Source organism: Oncorhynchus masou, chromosome 12 (assembly GCF_036934945.1).
Source record: "Oncorhynchus masou masou isolate Uvic2021 chromosome 12, UVic_Omas_1.1, whole genome shotgun sequence".
In the NCBI taxonomy this organism is placed as follows: domain Eukaryota; kingdom Metazoa; phylum Chordata; class Actinopteri; order Salmoniformes; family Salmonidae; genus Oncorhynchus; species Oncorhynchus masou.
In genome coordinates, this window is record NC_088223.1 from 82109750 (window position 1) to 82127579 (window position 17830).

Consider the following 17830-nt stretch of genomic DNA (forward strand, 5'->3'; position numbering starts at 1 on the left):
TACATCTGTAACTGTCAAATCCATTGTTGATGATGACTAACAGAAAAAGCATCATGGGAAATGAGGAAACAAATGATACGCAGGAATATTCATTTCATAATGTTCTTTTGAACATTTCTTTGATAACATTCTACTTCCACATTGAGATGGAAGTACCAATTATGTCGTGAGAAGAAACAAAAACAAAGAGGGGGAACACTAGTAAAAACAAATCAATATAATTGCAATATTATTGCAATAACCTGCCCCTAGGCAGGTAACCTAGTGGTTAGGAGCATTGTGCCAGTAAACAAAAGGTCACTGGTTCAAATCCCTGAGTTGACTCCTATAAGTTGCTCTGGATAAGCGTGACTGCTAAAATGCAGTATTGACAACAGACAACAATTGTTACTTTGTGACACTGATCAACCAAACAGAATATCATAGATGAATGACTGGTGGCAAAACAAATAAAACTTGTGTTTAGGTGACACTGACAATGAGTCGCAAACACACGTGGTATTGGGTAAAAAGAGGCTTATGAGATACAGAAGTCAACAGGACCGACCACACATAAATCCATGGGATCACACAGAAAGATAACAAATTCATCTGATTCTACATGTTTCCTTCCAAGTAGAACAAAAACAGTTGCAAAGAGTCAAGTGAACCTCATGCGTGGCTCATCAACGGACCCCAGAAGCACTGTAAAGAAATCAAGTCAAAAAACAACTTTCCAGTGATAAAAGGGAGTAAAAAACTTGCCAGGTAGTTTGCTGCAGTCACACCAGGGTATGTAAGATCAAAACGAGTAACCAGTGCAGGCTGCAGGTAAGAAGTAAAAGACAACGTCACTCGCAAGTTAGGAAGACAAAAGAGAGATGATTATTACATAAAGATAGGGAGCTGCAGGCTATGGGGGTACACAGTCATACTCCACAGAGGGCAAAAGAGAGATGATTATTACATAAAGATAGGGAGCTAAGGCTATGGGGGTACACAGTCATACTCCACAGAGGACAAAAGAGAGATGATTATTACATAAAGATAGGGAGCTGCAGGCTATGGGGGTACACAGTCATACTCCACAGAGGACAAAAGAGAGATGATTATTACATAAAGATAGGGAGCTGCAGGCTATGGGGGTACACAGTCATACTCCACAGAGGACAAAGAGAGATGATTATTACATAAAGATAGGGAGCTGCAGGCTATGGGGGTACACAGTCATACTCCACAGAGGGCAAAAGAGAGATGATTATTACATAAAGATAGGGAGCTGCAGGCTATGGGGGTACACAGTCATACTCCACAGAGGACAAAAGAGAGATGATTATTACATAAAGATAGGGAGCTGCAGGCTATGGGGGTACACAGTCATACTCCACAGAGGGCAAAAGAGAGATGATTATTACATAAAGATAGGGAGCTGCAGGCTATGGGAGTACACAGTCATACTCCACAGAGGACAAAAGAGAGATGATTATTACATAAAGATAGGGAGCTGCAGGCTATGGGGGTACACAGTCATACTCCACAGAGGACAAAAGAGAGATGATTATTACATAAAGATAGGGAGCTGCAGGCTATGGGGGTACACAGTCATACTCCACAGAGGACAAAAGAGAGATGATTATTACATAAAGATAGGGAGCTGCAGGCTATGGGGGTACACAGTCATACTCCACAGAGGACAAAAGAGAGATGATTATTACATAAAGATAGCGAGCTGCAGGCTATGGGGGTACACAGTCATACTCCACAGAGGGCAAAAGAGAGATGATTATTACATAAAGATAGGGAGCTGCAGGCTATGGGGGTACACAGTCATACTCCACAGAGGGCAAAAGAGAGATGATTATTACATAAAGATAGCGAGCTGCAGGCTATAGGGGGTACACAGTCATACTCCACAGAGGGCAAAAGAGAGATGATTATTACATAAAGATAGGGAGCTGCAGGCTATGGGGGTACACAGTCATACTCCACAGAGGGCAAAAGAGAGGGAGGGAGCCAGAGAGGGAGAGAGAGAAGGTGAAAATGAGAATGCAGGAGAGCAATGTTAGGGTTGAATGCGGATGAGAGAAAGTGAGAGAGTCTTACTTCCTGCATATGAGCCAATGAGGAAGGAGCCTCTAAGAAGCGTTCCCTTAGGGCCAGATTTATTCATGTCCAAAGTCTGCAACTGTTTCATTCCCTTAACTGTTCTTAAGGGAATGGAAGACAGACAACAGATACAAACTTCTGGTAAAAAATGCTTAGTTAACCTGGCCCTCTAATGCTATAGCACCAGTAGCGGTTGTCCTCACTCCTATGTTGGTTTTTACAAAGTTATAATTTCCCAAAGAACTCAAAATATAGTGAACCTAGACCAAAACCCTATAACCCACCCAAACCCTAAAGCAAACTATGCACTGCTAAATGCTAGTCACTGTAACTAACTGCCGTGCCAAACCAGGAGAACGGCCTGGTGAGCGCAAGTTAGCTCTTACCTGCAGAATTACCAAGATAGGTCGTACTCTCACCCGATGCTGTGACACAAGCAGGAGGGGAGTACAAGTTATTCCTTATGGCTCAGTCCCAGCTGGCTTTGAATAAAATTGATATCAGAATAACAGTTTCCAATGTAACGTGCTAAAACACACAGAATTCCAACACCTTGCTATGGATAACAGTTCTCTAAGAAAAATACTAAATTATGGAAAGCAGCAAATGTGCCGCAAAGATACATCCCTTACAAAGTCCCATTTTAATCAACTGACTAACATAACTACACATGCAATCGTTGTAGAAACTCACCTTTCCTTTTGCGTTTTAGGGACTGACTAAAGAGAAAGATCCACGCGGTTAGAAAAATAGTCTGAATTTACCCGAATCAAAGCTTACCAGTACATAATGAATCTGCATTTCAAAATCTCCTCAACAACATTGAGTTTTTTTGTCCACAGCCTGTCAACGACTCCATTCGGCTGTCATGGCAGATACTGGACCACTTGTGTCACAGTGTTGTTTCAAATCCAAGACCTGCTTCCGTTGATATATGGTATCCCTGTTTTGAGACCTTCTATCAGCGACAGTGGACTTGGGACGGGCAGCATTTGATCAATTCCCTGTCAGCTGTTAAGTTGCTATCATCAAGACACTGGGCTGTAACGTCCGACTCAATAATAATATAACCTTGCAAAATATTGGTAATAACGCTGCAGATTCTCAGGCATTCTAAGCTATGAAAGAGAGTCGTCACTTTCATCAACACAAGACTAGAATACTGAGTTTCTTTGTGACAGTTGAATCTGTGCTATTGAGGGCAAGGTTACCCACATACCCACAGAGAGAGAAAAGCTTACAGTGTGATTTCTCCTCCATCCCTCTCAGTTTACATGTGTCACAGATTGCAAATTGGCTCCTATACCCTATTTAGTGTACTACTTTTGATCAGGGCCCATCGGGCTCCAGTCAAATGTAGTGCACTATATAGGGCATAGGGTGCCATTTGGGACAAAACAACAAGTTGACCTGTTGCCTCATCTCCTCACAATACAATCTAAAGTAGGCTCAGGGTAATGCCCCATCACATCAGATATGTCTTTATCTGAACGAGATTAGGGGATGTGGACACTAAAAAGGCCGTCTGTAATAGTATCCAACACAATCTCCAAATAAAATTGAGGCTTCTAAGCCCACAAACGATTCTATTACATCAGATACACAGGGGTCAAGAGAGGAGGCCTAGAACAGGACTCTTACAGGAAAGATATTATATCAGTCAGCCAAGTATTCAATTAAATATACTGCAGCCCGGTGTGTTACTTTGAATAAAATAAAATATATATAGAATGTATTTTATTTTGTGGTACCTTTATCTAGTAATAATTAAGTATTAAACATGAATCCTATTACTGGAATATGAACATCAGTTCTCTGCTGCTTTACCTTTGTTTTATCAAAATATCAAAATAAATCAAGATTAGACTCTAGACAGGTTCAAACAATGAGAGTTTTCTACAAAAGTATTCTAACATTTTTATTTTTATTTCAATCCCACCTTAATTCAAAATTAAATTAAATCCAAGACAAATCCAAATATATTGTCACTCAACAATCTACCCCCTGCAATTCACTAACGTCCTGTCCAGGGTGTGCTACAGAAACAGGAGATGGGCTACTGCCCTATGGGCCATTCTACTAAACTGTGCATACTGTTTGTACTAATCAGAGGGGGTAAGCCTATATACATTCTCCTTTGATTCCCATTCTGTTCCCACATTGTCCCCAGCTGGCCAGCATTGTGTTCTGAGCTCCAGGGTAAAGTTACTCTAGGTACAGATCAACAATCCAAACCTTAACCACTAATGGGGAAAACTATAAACTGATCCTAAATCAGCATCTAGGTAAACTTCACCCAACAGTGGTCAAGCAACAATGATTGTTTTAATGAGGCTTATTTAAAACTGAGCACTCACCGCCACCTGCTGTTCATCTACTTTATTACAATCAGGAAGTGAATGAAAATGACTGAGTAAAATACATGATAGGCAATTAGCTTGTAAAGTAATCTCCTTATTCATCTATTCTCATTGGTTGAGTGCCACATCAACAACTCAATGGAGGACTTTATTTAACATGAATCAATGATTGTATAAATCCTTTTTCCATGTGGTCAAGCACCCCCCCCCCCCCTCCACACACACACACACACTGTGCTAATACATGTTAAATAACTGTTTGTGTGACGTACATTACCAAGTGCATTATACAGTTTTATAAACCCGGGAAGTTTAGGTTCTGGATGCTGATTGGCTGAAATAGCATTTCAGCCGTGTGTGTATCAGACAATATACCACTTGTTTACTGTTCTATTTGAATTGGTAACCAGTTTATAATAGCAGAAAGGCACTTGGGGGTTTGTGTTATATGGCCAATATACCACAGCTAGAAGCTGCATCCAGAAATTCTGCTTCGCATCGTGCATAAGAACAGCTCTTAGCCGTGGTATATTGGCCATATACCACACCCCCTCGGGCCTTATTGCCTCTAGTGACTCCCCATCCCGGATCCGGGAGCATAATCATCGACTGACACTAATTAGCATAACGCAACGGATATAAATATTACTCGAAAATATTCCTATTCAAGAAAATCACAAGTAAAATATACTGAGACACAGCTTAGCCTTTTGTTAATAACCCTGTCATCTCAGATTTTCATAATATGTTTTACAGCCAAAGCTAGACAAGCATTTGTGTACGTTTATCGAAAGCCTAGCATAGCATTTTGTCCAGCTAGCTAATGGCTACCTCTGTATTTTACGCGAGAGTCACTCTGAGAGCCATCAGGTGACCACGTACACAATGTAGCCGCTTACGGGTATTCTTCAACATGAATACGTAAAACTACGTCACAATGCTGTAGACACCTTGGGGAATACAGAGAAAAAGTAATCTGGTTGATAGCCCATTCACTGCTCAATAGGGACGCATTGGAACGCAGAGCTTTCAAAACACGAGGCACTTCCGGATATGATTTTTCTCAGGCTTTCGCCTGTAATATCAGTTCTGTTATACTCAGACAATATTTTTACAGTTTTGGAAACTTTAGAGTGTTTTCTATCCTAAGCTGTCAATTATATGCATATTCTATTATCTTGTCCAAACAAAATATCCCGTTTACTTTGGGTACGTTATTTTTCCAAAAATGAAAATACTGCCCCCTAGTCACAAATGATATATTCCTTTAAAAAGTAATTGAATCATAATTCTTTCGTTATACATTTTTCTAAAATAGTCTAATGCATCCATTGCAGATATGAACCTGCCCATGTACATCTCATTTCAAGAAAAAAGAGATTTGACCAGGATAGAGTTTTCTATCCTGGTCAGATCCTTTAGTCATTGAACATATGGGTCATGTTCATTAGGGCATGTAGTACACACTTAGAAAAAAGGGTTATACAAAAGGGTTCTTCTTCGGCTGTCTCCCCATAGGCGTCAGGGTGCGCCATATAAAAATGTGATTCACATTTTTTTTTAAATAAATAATCATTTATACATTTGGGTGAGGTTTTTTTCTAGCCTGAGTAGTTTCATTTCACTGCCAAAAATAAAATGAAACCATCTAGTGTTCAGCAGAAATAACAACACAATGTCAAATACAGGTAGCCTCGTCAAATAATTAACATCCAAACACATTAACCATTACTCTCACGTGGGAAACCTTCACTCTTGAGCAGACATTTAGAAATGAAACACGACAATTTGAAAAATATGCCACTGTAAGTTTTTTGGGCAAGAATAAAGATGACTTTCGAGTAGTAGGATATGTATAACAACGGATACCATTAACCAACAGTTACCATTTAACAAAAATATATATATTGTGCTATTGACTGTACGCTTGTTAATTCCATGTGTAACTCTGTGTTGTTGTTTGTGTCACACTGATTTGCTTTTTGTAAATGAGAACTTGTTCTCAACTGACCTACCTGGTTAAATAAAGGTGAAATAAAAAAATAAAAAATTAAGAAGGGGCTAGAAGCATCTTATATGGTGAGCTACCGAGTGGCCAGGACAGGCAAACTCCATACTATTGTGGAGGACTTAATTCTACCTGCTGCTGCAGATATGGCTGGGACAATGCCGGGGGAAAAGGCCCCAAAAAATATATAGACAATTCCTTCATCAAACAACACTGTTTCACGACATATCCGTGTCATGGCAGGAGATGTTTTGAAACAATTACTGCTTTGCATACAAGCCAGTGAATTATATGCGTTACAGCTGGATGAGTCCACAGACGTGGTGGGCCTGGCACAGCTCCTGGTATATGTCCGTTATGTTTCTGGGGGATCAATTAAGGAAGACATCCTCTTCTGCAAACCACTGGAAACCAAGACAACATGAGAGGATATTTTGAAAGTATTGGACAGCTTTGTGACATCAAATGGTCTTTGGTGGTCAAGCTGTGTTGGTATCTGTACTGATGGAGCAAAAGCCATGACAGGGAGACATAGTGGATTGGTAACGCGCGTGCAAGCAGTTGCTCCCAATGCCACTTGGGTACATTGCAGCATTCACCGAGAGGCTCTTACTGTCAAGGGAATGCCTGACAGCTTGAAATATGTTTTGGACACTACAGTGAAAATTTCTCACACAACTGGCCTATCTGGGTGATGTTTTTTCTCGTCTGAATGGTCTGAATCTAGGATTACAGGGACTCTCCGCAACTATATTCAATGTGCAGGACAAAAGTGAGGCTATGATTAAGAAGTTGGAGCTCTTCTCTGTCTGCATTAACAAGGACAACACACAGGTCTTTCCATCATTGTATGATTATTTGTGTGCAAATGAACTCAAGCTTACGGATAATATCAAATCTGATATAGTGAAGCACCTGAGTGAGCTGCAATTACGCAGGTACTTTCCCAAAACGGACGGCACAAACAATTGGATTCGTTATCCCTTTCATGCATTGCCTCCAGTCCAATTACCAATATCGGAACAAGAGAGCCTCATCAAAAATTGCTAAATTTTATTTAATCGGAAGTCACTGCCAGATTTCTGGATAGGGCTGCGCTCAGAGTTTTTTGCATTGGCAAATCGCGCTGTTAAGACACTGATGCTCTTTGCAACCACGTACCTATGTGAGAGTGGATTCTCGGCCCTCACTAGCATGAAAACTAAATACTGGCACAGACTGTGTGTGGAAAATGATTTAAGGGCTTTCTCCTATAGAGCTAGATTTTTATGGAATGGTCTGCCTACCCATGTGAGAGACGCAAACTCGGTCTCAACCTTTAAGTCTTTACTGAAGACTCATCTCTTCAGTGGGTCATATGATTGAGTGTAGTCCGGCCCAGGAGTGTGAAGGTGAACGGAAAGGCTCTGGAGCAACGAACCGCCCTTGCTATCTCTGCCTGGCCGGTTCCCCTCTCTCCACTGGGATAACCCTATTACAGGGGCTGAGTCACTGGCTTACTGGTGCTCTTTCATGCCGTCCCTAGGAGGGATGTGTCACTTGAGTGGGTTGAGTCACTGATGTGATCTTCCTGTCTGGGTTGGCGCCCCCCCTTGGGTTGTGCCGTGGCGGAGATCTTTGTGGGCTATACTCGGCCTTGTCTCAGGATGGTAAGTTGGTGGTTGAAGATATCCCTCTAGTGGTGTGGGGGCTGTGCTTTGGCAAAGGGTATCCTTCCTGTTTGGCCCTGTCCGGGGGTATCATCGGATGGGGCCACAGTGTCTCCTGACCCCTGCTGTCTCAGCCTCCAGTAGTTATGCTGCAGTAGTTTATGTATCGGGGGGCTCGGGTCAGTTTGTTATATCTGGAGTACTTGTCCTGTATTATCCGTTGTCCTGTGTGAATTTAAGTATGCACTCTCTAATTCTCTCTTTCTCTCTTTCTTTCTCTCTCTCGGAGGACCTGAGCCCTAGGACCATGCCTCAGGACTACCTGGCATGAGGACTCCTTGCTGTCCCCAGTCCACCTGGCCGTGCTGCTGCTCCAGTTTCAACTGTTCTGCCTGTGGCTATGGAATCCTGACCTGCTCACCGGACGTGCTACCTGTCCCAGACATGCTGTTTTCAACTCTATAGAGACAGCAGGAGTGGTAGAGATATTCTTAATGATCAGCTATGAAAAGCCAACTGACATTTACTCCTAAGGTGCTGACTTGCTGCACCCTCGACAACTACTGTGATTATTATTATTTGGCCATGCTGGTCATTAATGAACATTTGAACATCTTGGTCATGTTCTGTTATAATCTCCACCCAGCACAGCCAGAAGAGGACTGGCCACACCTCATAGCCTGGTTCCTCTCTAGGTTTCTTCCTAGGTTTTGGCCTTTCTAGGGAGTTTTTCCTAGCCACCGTGCTTCTACACCTGCATTGCTTGCTGTTAAGGGTTTTAGGCAGGGTTTCTGTACAGCACTTTGAGATATCAGCTGATGTACGAAGGGCAATATAAATACATTTGATTTGATTTAAGACTGAGACTCTCTCCAATACAACCCAACTTTGCAGAGTCATGTGCATCCTTTCAAGAACACCCTTCTCATTAACCTGTGGTGTGTTATTCACCATTTTTGATGAACAAATGTGTTTTTATATGTAAGATGTCTAAATAAAGAGAAAAATGATTGATTATTATTATATAATTATTTGTGCCTTGATCCTATAAGAGCTCTTTGTCACTTCCCACGAGACGGGTTGTGACAAAAACCCACACTCATTTTTATGTTTCATAAATGTATTGTATAGTGTGTGTGTGGCAGGCTTACAATGATGGCTAAAAACAACATTTGAGAGTGTGCTGACCCTGGTGCTAGAGGGGGTACGCAGCTGGAGGTTGAATGTTTGAAGGGGTACGGGACTATAAAAAGTTTGGGAACCACTGCCTTAGGAGAACCCTTTTTGGGTTCCATGTAGAACCCTTTGTGGAAAGGGTTTTACATGGAACCCTGAATGGTTCTAGCTGAACCAAAAAGGGTTCTTCAAAGGGTTCTTCTATGGGGACAGATGAAGAACCCTCATAGGTTCTAGATAGCACCGTTTTTTTTGTGTGGACAATGTTTAAGAGTTTCTTACTGGACAATCCCAGGTAGTCCTTCCCTGTTCCAGTCCATTTTATTACATTTGGTGCCTAATGAAATAAACATGACGACGTACTTTTGTTAGCAATAGCGCACAGAGTTGCACTAGTTATGAGAGGCTTACCGAAGACTCAGGACAGGAACCACAATAGCTTTTGAATTAATCAAGATAGTGAGACAGGGGGAATGGCTAAGAGGAATGAGAGGAAGAGATAGGGAGAAAGAAACAGAAAGAACAAGGAAGAGATAAGAGAGAAAGAGAACAAGACTAACAGGGAGAGGAAAGAGGGGAACGAGGGACACCATGTTGGCAGCCACGCATGGTGTGGTTTGGCAAGTTCTCGTCAGGGGCTTCCCAGTGAGCAAAACTGGTTGGCACAGTTTTGCTGTAGAAATGACTTATTTGTAACCAATTTTGCTCACTGGGTTGGGGGTGCAGGACAGGACATTTGCTGACCTTGAGCGGGGAGATATGGGAGTGGGACACGTAGCCATGCACATTCTCAATCTCCGAGAGGTTCTTCTCCGACACGTGCACCAGCTCAGGGGCGCGCACCTCGTTGGTCAGCCGCGGGAACCCGTGCTCAGGTGGAGAGTCCTCATCTTGATAGCGATACTGCTTTAGAAAGGAGGAAGAGGAAGAAGGAGAGGAGGAAAAGCGGTGGAAGGACAAAAGGAGCACAGAGGAAAAGAATAAAGAAAACATCAGAATTACGATAAATAATAGATTGACATACATTTAAAAACATTGACTAGGCTACATGTACATAAAGCCCAATTATGTGGCCCAATGAAGTGAATGATGAGGCATCCTCTGTGATTCTTAATTCTACCCATGAAATTCATATGGCACTGCTTCACCACTACTAAACCGTTGTGAAATGAGAGTGATAGCTGTGTCCCAATGGGGATCTCGGGGACAGAAGGTAAAGGGGGTCTGCCAGTGAGCATGAATCTGCGACAGCCTATGTAAGTGTGAACATGTGGACTGAAACATGGTAGCCTAATTCTAATTGGAACAGAAAGTGGGAAAGTTGCACTTCTTTTCACAGTGCCTTTTTGTGAAATAACTAGCACCGGGATTCAATCAAAGGCGTATTGTTGACAGATGCATTGCATTTCAATCCCTCACCCTTTCGGAGATGGCATTCACGGTAAAGCTGAGGAAGGCAGCTCCAGCATGAATGACCTTTAAAAGTCAAGTGCAGTGCACCTGCTGACAACTCGCCTTGGATTGAATCCTGGCTCAGGTGAACATTGCTACAGTTGGTAACAATGACAAGAGGAAATGAGTGAAGGAGTGACTTGATGAACTGATTCTCTGAACTTGCCTTGGAATACAGTATGCTACCATATCGTTCTTATGGCAAAACAAGACAAAATATTTAAGTGCTTTTGAATGGGGTATGGTAGTAGATGCCAGGTGCACTGGTTTGTAGCAAGAACTGCAACGCTGCTGGGTTTTTCACGCTGAACAGTTTCCCGTGTGAATCAAGAATGGTCCAAGCATTGTAGTCAACATGGGCCAGCATCCCTGTGAAACGCTTTCGACATCTTGTAGAGTCCATGCCCCAACGAACTGCGGCTATCCTGAGGGAAAACCTGCAACTCTATACTAGGAAAGTGTTCCTAATGTTTGGTATACTCAGTGTATATGCCCACATAGCTCTAAAATGTTCAAACCATCTCGAAACAATATCGAATAAATATATTTCCATCAAGCTAATACTGAATGTCCCTTATAATCATCAAGCATACTGTATACTGTCCCTAATGTCAACCTATTTGATCCTGATGGAGTGATAAGGGACAATATTCCCAGGGCCTGAGTGCCTTATGATATGATATGAAAGCAGTGAAGTCCTCTCTGTGTACAGCACAAGAGTGGCTAGTGGCATGGATGGGTGCCCTGCCTGAAGCATGGGGAGAAGGATGGCATGAAGATGGGGCCCGAGGGACAGTGTGAAGGCCCCTCTCTCACCCAGGGAGTGCTCATCAAGGCGGGGTTCATGCATGCCGGGGGCGGGCCAGTGTGTGGGGACCCCTGCACGGCTGCCGGCCTGTTCTGTGGACAAGAGAGAGCATTCTAGCTTTGACCACAAGGGGGAAACCCTTAACATGATATCTGCACAACAAAATGTCTGTCCTGCATCTCCATTCTATATGTGGTACAGGCATGGCTCAGCTGGTAAGATCCTGATGCCGCCAATGCCAAGCATCCTTGGTTACAATTCCACATACACATACTATTGCTTTGGATATAAGTTTCTAGCAAGCGTCATAAAATGCAAAAGATTATCTTATGGCCACAGAAATGATTTGAATTCCAAAATTATGTGCAATTATCATAACATACTGCTGAATCAATTTTACCATCAAAATGAACTTTGTTGTATCAGAGGACCTCTTTCCCAAGGGAGAGCCGGGTCGTGTATATCACGTGTCTAAGAGTAGGCGTGCTGATCTAGGAGAATGTTTGCCTCATAATGAATCAGATCATTATGGACAGGAAGGACCTGATCCTAGCTCTCCTACTCTGAGACAGATGAAACATACGGGCCCCTGTATACTTCAGCTGATGATATCTTTCAATCTCTAAGTTGAGATAACTTGAAATTGTACTGTGTTAAACAACAACATTTGTCCAACTCAAGAATGCATGTAAACTCAGTAAAACGTGTTATGCAAACGGAAAAAGGAAACAGTAAGTAAGAGCACTCAGATGCCGACACACACACACACACACACACACACACACACACACACACACACACACACACACACACACACACACACACACACACACACACACACAGGAGAGGGGTGCATGTGGGGAGCCGAGTGCAGTGCCCTGTGACAACATGGCCACTCCAGATGAACAAAGAGAGCAGATAAAGGAGGCAAATCATTTCACATACAAATTTTCAGAAGGAATTAAAAGTAGTGTGGGTTGCTTTTCCATGACCAGAGGAAAATCAGTTGTACTTTACAATCCAATGCCCGTATTACAGTGTAATTATTCCTGTAATTACAACAAAACAAATATTGTAATTACTCATTATTACACTGTACTTTGGGGTTACTTAGGGTTATGGTTAAAGAAAAGGTTAGTGTTTAATAAGTAGTTACAATACTTCTTATACTGTAATGCCATGAGTAGTTACACAGTAATAATGGCACTGTAATGAAAAGAGTTACTCAGAAATCTCATTAGCTTTAAATGTATTCTGTGATTCTTTGTCACATTCTTTTTCTGTTTGGGTTAAATTGCATTTCATTCCATCCCCCTGCAGAGCTACCATGAGTATACAAAACATTAAGAACACCTGCTCTTTCCATGACATAGACTAACCAGGTGAATCCAGGTGACAGCTATGATCCCTTATTGATGTAATTTGTTAAATCTACTTCAATCAGTGTAGATGAAGGCGAGGAGACAGGTTCAAATAATATTTTTAAGCCCTGAGACAAGTGAGACATGGATTGTGTATGGGTGCCAGTCAGAGGGTGATTGGGCAAGACAAAAAATGTGCGTGCCTTTGAACAGGGTATGGTAATATTAGGACGTTCTTAATGTTTGGTATACTCAGGGTAAACCGATGCAGTGATATGCTAATGTGTGGTAGGCCCATAAGCAGGCACAGTTTACTTGAAGTTGTTTAGATACTGTATGATGGATACAGCACACATACTACCACCAGGAATGTAATGTCTTTGTATTACAAGTAACCACTACACTTTGCAACAGTAACTACTTTAAACAAGTATTTGGTCGAGTTGTGAAGCTTAGATCTGCAGCTGAGTACTGTAACTAACAACATTTTGGTTACCAGAGTAGTTCTGGAATAACTACATTGCATTAGAGTGAGGTAATGTAAATTGTTACCCATTAAGACTGACTTTTTATAGTGGCCTACAGGCCTACATACAGGCTGCCAGAACCTCTCAAAATCATTGAGGCATCATCCAGAAAGAGCAGAGCTTAGCTAAGCTTTTTCTCCCTTTGAACATGAGTCATCTTGAGCCACCATTGACAACAGTGAGTGTGTGTGCATACAAAAAGATGCTTGCCAAACTCAATGCATGTAGAGCATGGTGGTATAGTGAAAAGTTGTCTTTATTCAAAGCATCGGAAATGAATACATAGTTAAGAGATAGTTCACTCCAAAATGATATTTGAGTATGTTCATTAGTCCACTGTTAATTTGGGCTAGTTTTAGAGTTTGTTAGAGTTTCTAGTTAGGGCTGTCAGAGTTAATCAGTTAACTCAAGTGAACTTTTTGTAATTTTTCCTGCACACTTTCAATTGTGATTAATTGCATTGTCTGAAAACATTCAAAATACACCGAAAACATCACAAAATACATCATCTATAGAAGCTAAAAACAACAATGTGATGTTGAAATTGAGGTAAAAGAAAGGATTGGATTCAACCACCTCGGTAGCTTGCTAGCAAACATAAAACCGAAACATTGAAGCGATTTAGACCAGACTGTATGCTGGAAAAACACTTGGTTTGTTAATTTTGATTAAAACGAAACCGCTATTAATTAAATATTAACATAGCACTACATGTTACACACATAGACACTCAACCATGCAAATTATTATATATTTGGACAGCACAAATTATAGTCGTACTCTTATACAGACATTGTACACCCTCTCACTAAATCACATCCAATATCATACACATCAACCTACTCAGATTTACTACACACGTAATATCTTGTCTCAATGTTCTAACATCTGTGGCATTGGCTCACAGGCAAACAGACAAGGGAATAAAACAAATATTGCTAGAACCTATTTATTGAGTTTTAAATATCAGACTTTTGAAAGCTCTAATTTTGACCGTCATAATACCTGTGATGGCAGTAACTTTACAATCACTAATTATGGTCAATTTAGACTGAGAATAGTATCTAGTTACGGTAAGGGGTGAAATAAGTATAGCTAGTTATAATTCTAACGGTTTAGCAGATTATAAAAAAGAACATCAGTATTTATGTGGCTAAAAGAAAGGAAATATAACATATACTGCTTACAGGAAACTCACTCTACATCCTTAGATGAAGTTGCGTGGAAAAAGGAATGGGGTGGTGAAATAATTTTCTGTCATGGACAAAGGATCTCAAAAGGTGTGATGCTTTGAAAACATAATGTTAACTTTCACTGCTATGCGGATGACACACAACTGTACATTTCAATGAAACATGGTGAAGCCCCAAAATTGCCTTCGCTAGAAGCCTGTGTTTCAGACATAAGGAAGTGGATGGCTGCAAACGTTCTACTTTTAAACTCGGTCCCAAGAAACAAAGAGATCTTCTGTTGAATCTGACAATTAATCTTGGTGGTTGTACAGCCGTCTCAAATAAAATTGTGAAGGACTTCTAGCAGCCGTATTTAGTCCTAATCCGGAAGTTTATAAGAAATCCTGCTGTGCCCTCCGACGAACCATCAAACAGTCATACTACACCGAATCATACTACACCGGCTCAGATGCTCGTCTTATGTGGCAGGGCTTGCAAACTATTACAGACTACAAAGGGAAGCACAGCCACGAGCTGCCCAGTGACACGAGCCTACCAGACGAGCTAAATCCGTTCTATGCTCGCTTCAAGGCAAGCAACACTGAGGCATGCATGAGAGCATCAGCTGTTCCGGACAACTGTGTGGTCACGCTCTCCGTAGCCGATGTGAGTAAGACCTTTAAACAGGTCAACATTCACAAGGCTGCGGGGCCAGACGGATTACCAGGACATGTGCTCCGGGCAACTGGCAGGTGTCTTCACTGACATTTTCAACATGTCCCTGATTGAGTCTGTAATACCAACATGTTTCAAGCAAACCACCATAGCCCATGTGCCCAAGAACACTAAGGCAACCTGCCTAAATGACGACAGACCCGTAGCACTCACATCAGTAACTATGAAGTGCTTTGAAAGGCTGGTAATGGCTCACGTCAACACCATTATCCCAGAAACCCTAGATCCACTCCAATTTGCATACTGCCCAAACAGATCCACAGATGCCCTTTCCCACCTGGACAAAAGGAACACCTATGCGAGAATGCTATTCATTGACTACAGCTCAGCGTTCAACACCATAGTAAACTCAAAGCTCATCACTAAGCTAAGGATCCTGGGACTAAACACCTCCCTCTGCAATTGGATCCTGTACTTCCTGACGGGCCGCCACCAGGTGGTGAGGGTAGGTCGCGATATATCTGCCAAGCTGATCCTCAACACTGGAGCCCCTCAGGGGTGCGTGCTCAGTCCCCTCCTGTACAACCCTGTTCAACCACGACTGCGTGGCAGGTACGACTCCAACACCATCATTAAGTTTGCAGATGACACAACAGTGGTAGGCCTGACAACGACAAGACAGCCTATATGGAGGAGGTCAGAGACCTGGCCGGGTGGTGCCAGAAAACCAACGTATCCCTCAACGTAACCAAGACTAAGGAGATGATTGTGGACTACAGGAAAAGGAGGACCGAGCACACCCCCATTCTCATCGACGGGGCTGTAGTGGAGCAGGTTGAGAGCTTCAAGGTCCTTGGTGTCCACATCACCAACAAACTAGAATGGTCCAAACACACCAAGACAGTCATAAAGAGGGCACGACAAAGCCTATTTCCCCTCATGAAACTAAAAAGATTTGGCATGGGTCCTCAGATCCTCAAAAGGTTCTACAGCTTCAACATTGAGAGCATGGTTGCATCACTGCCTGGTATGGCAACTGCTCGGCCTCTGACCGCAAGGCACTACAGAGGGTAATGCGTACGGCCCAGTACATCACTGGGGCCAAGCTTCCTCTACACCAGGCGGTGTCAGAAGAAGGCCCAACCACCCCAGTCATAGACTGTTCTCTCTACTACCGTATGGCAAGCGGTACCGGAGCGCCAAGTCTAGGACCAAACGGCTTCTCAACAGCTTTGACCCCCACGCCATAAGACTCCTGAACAGGTAATCAAATGGCTACCCAGACTATTTGCATTGTGTCCCCCCAACGTCTCTTTACACTGCTGCTAATCTCTGTTTACCATATATGCATAGTCACTTTAACTATACATTCATGTACATATTACCTCAATTAGCTAGTTAGACAGTTAACCCACTGTTCCTAGGCTGTCATTGAAAATAAGAACGTGTTCTTAACTGACCTGTCTAGTTAAAGGTTAAAATAAAGGTTAAAAAAATAAAGATAATTAAAAGATTAGCCCGACTAACCGGTGCTCCCGCACACCCGGACTATTGTGTCCCGCCACCCGCCACCCACCACCCGCCAACCCCTCTTTTACGCTACTGCTACTCTCTGTTTATCATATATGCATAGTCACTTTAACCACACCTATATGTACATACTACCTCAATTAGCCCGACTAACCGATGCCTGTATATAGCCTCGCTACTGTTATAGCCTCGATACTGTATATAGCCTCACTACTGTATATAGCCTCACTACTGTATACAGCCTCACTACTGTATATAGCCTCACTACTGTATATAGCCTCACTACTGTATATAGCCTCACTACTGTATATAGCCTCACTACTGTATATAGCCTCACTACTGTATATAGCCTCACTACTGTATATAGTCTATTATTCACTGTCTTTCACTGTCTTTTTACTGTTGTTTTTTATTTCCTTACTTATCTATTGTTCACCTAATACCAATTTTTTACTTAAAAATTGCACTGTTGGTTAGGGCCTGTAAGTAAGTATTTCACTGTTGTATTCGGCACACGTGACAAAAAGACTTTGATTTGATATTCAAAACATTTACCTGAACCCTCAATGGTTCTCAAGTAGAATACTAAGAAAAGCTCAACCATTGTTTCAAAATGCCCCTTTTTCCTTTTCAAAGTATCCCTCTTTTTCAAACAAGCATTGCAGAGCTGGCTACAATTTCAATTTCATCCCCCTGAAAAGATAGAACAAATATTACAACAAATATTATGGCTGAATTCAAATGTCCTGGTTGATAAAATACCTGTAGTTATGGGAAAGGGTATTTTGTTTTTAAATAATATTGTAAATTGGAATGGAGTTATCAACCAATTGATTACAGCATTACCCCAAATATGGAGGAGGCAGGTGGCAGAGGGAGGCGGTAGGGAACTGGTCTGTCTGCCCAACATAAAGGATCAAAAGTGGAGGTGGAATACAAATAGCATAAATAGGAAAGTATACCAGTTTCATTTGAGGACCAGGATGTTGACAACTGTGCCATACAGATTGCAAAATAGTTGGGAAGT

The 17830-nt window shown here is 42.0% G+C and overlaps 1 protein-coding gene across 11 annotated transcripts in view; it reads right to left on the reverse strand.

The window, feature by feature from the left end:
• LOC135550935 (disks large homolog 2) overlaps window positions 1-17830 on the reverse strand; it is a 291390-nt gene that overhangs the window by 137053 nt on the left and 136507 nt on the right. For 10 of the 11 annotated variants that reach the window (XM_064982191.1, XM_064982192.1, XM_064982188.1 and 7 more), the window contains 2 exons: window positions 11547-11630; window positions 10023-10184 (listed from right to left, as the gene is read on the reverse strand). In XM_064982191.1, coding sequence (XP_064838263.1) covers window positions 10023-10184; window positions 11547-11630 — 246 coding nt within the window. The remainder of the gene's footprint in view (window positions 1-10022; window positions 10185-11546; window positions 11631-17830) is intronic. The other variant, XM_064982190.1, reaches the window with a different exon arrangement.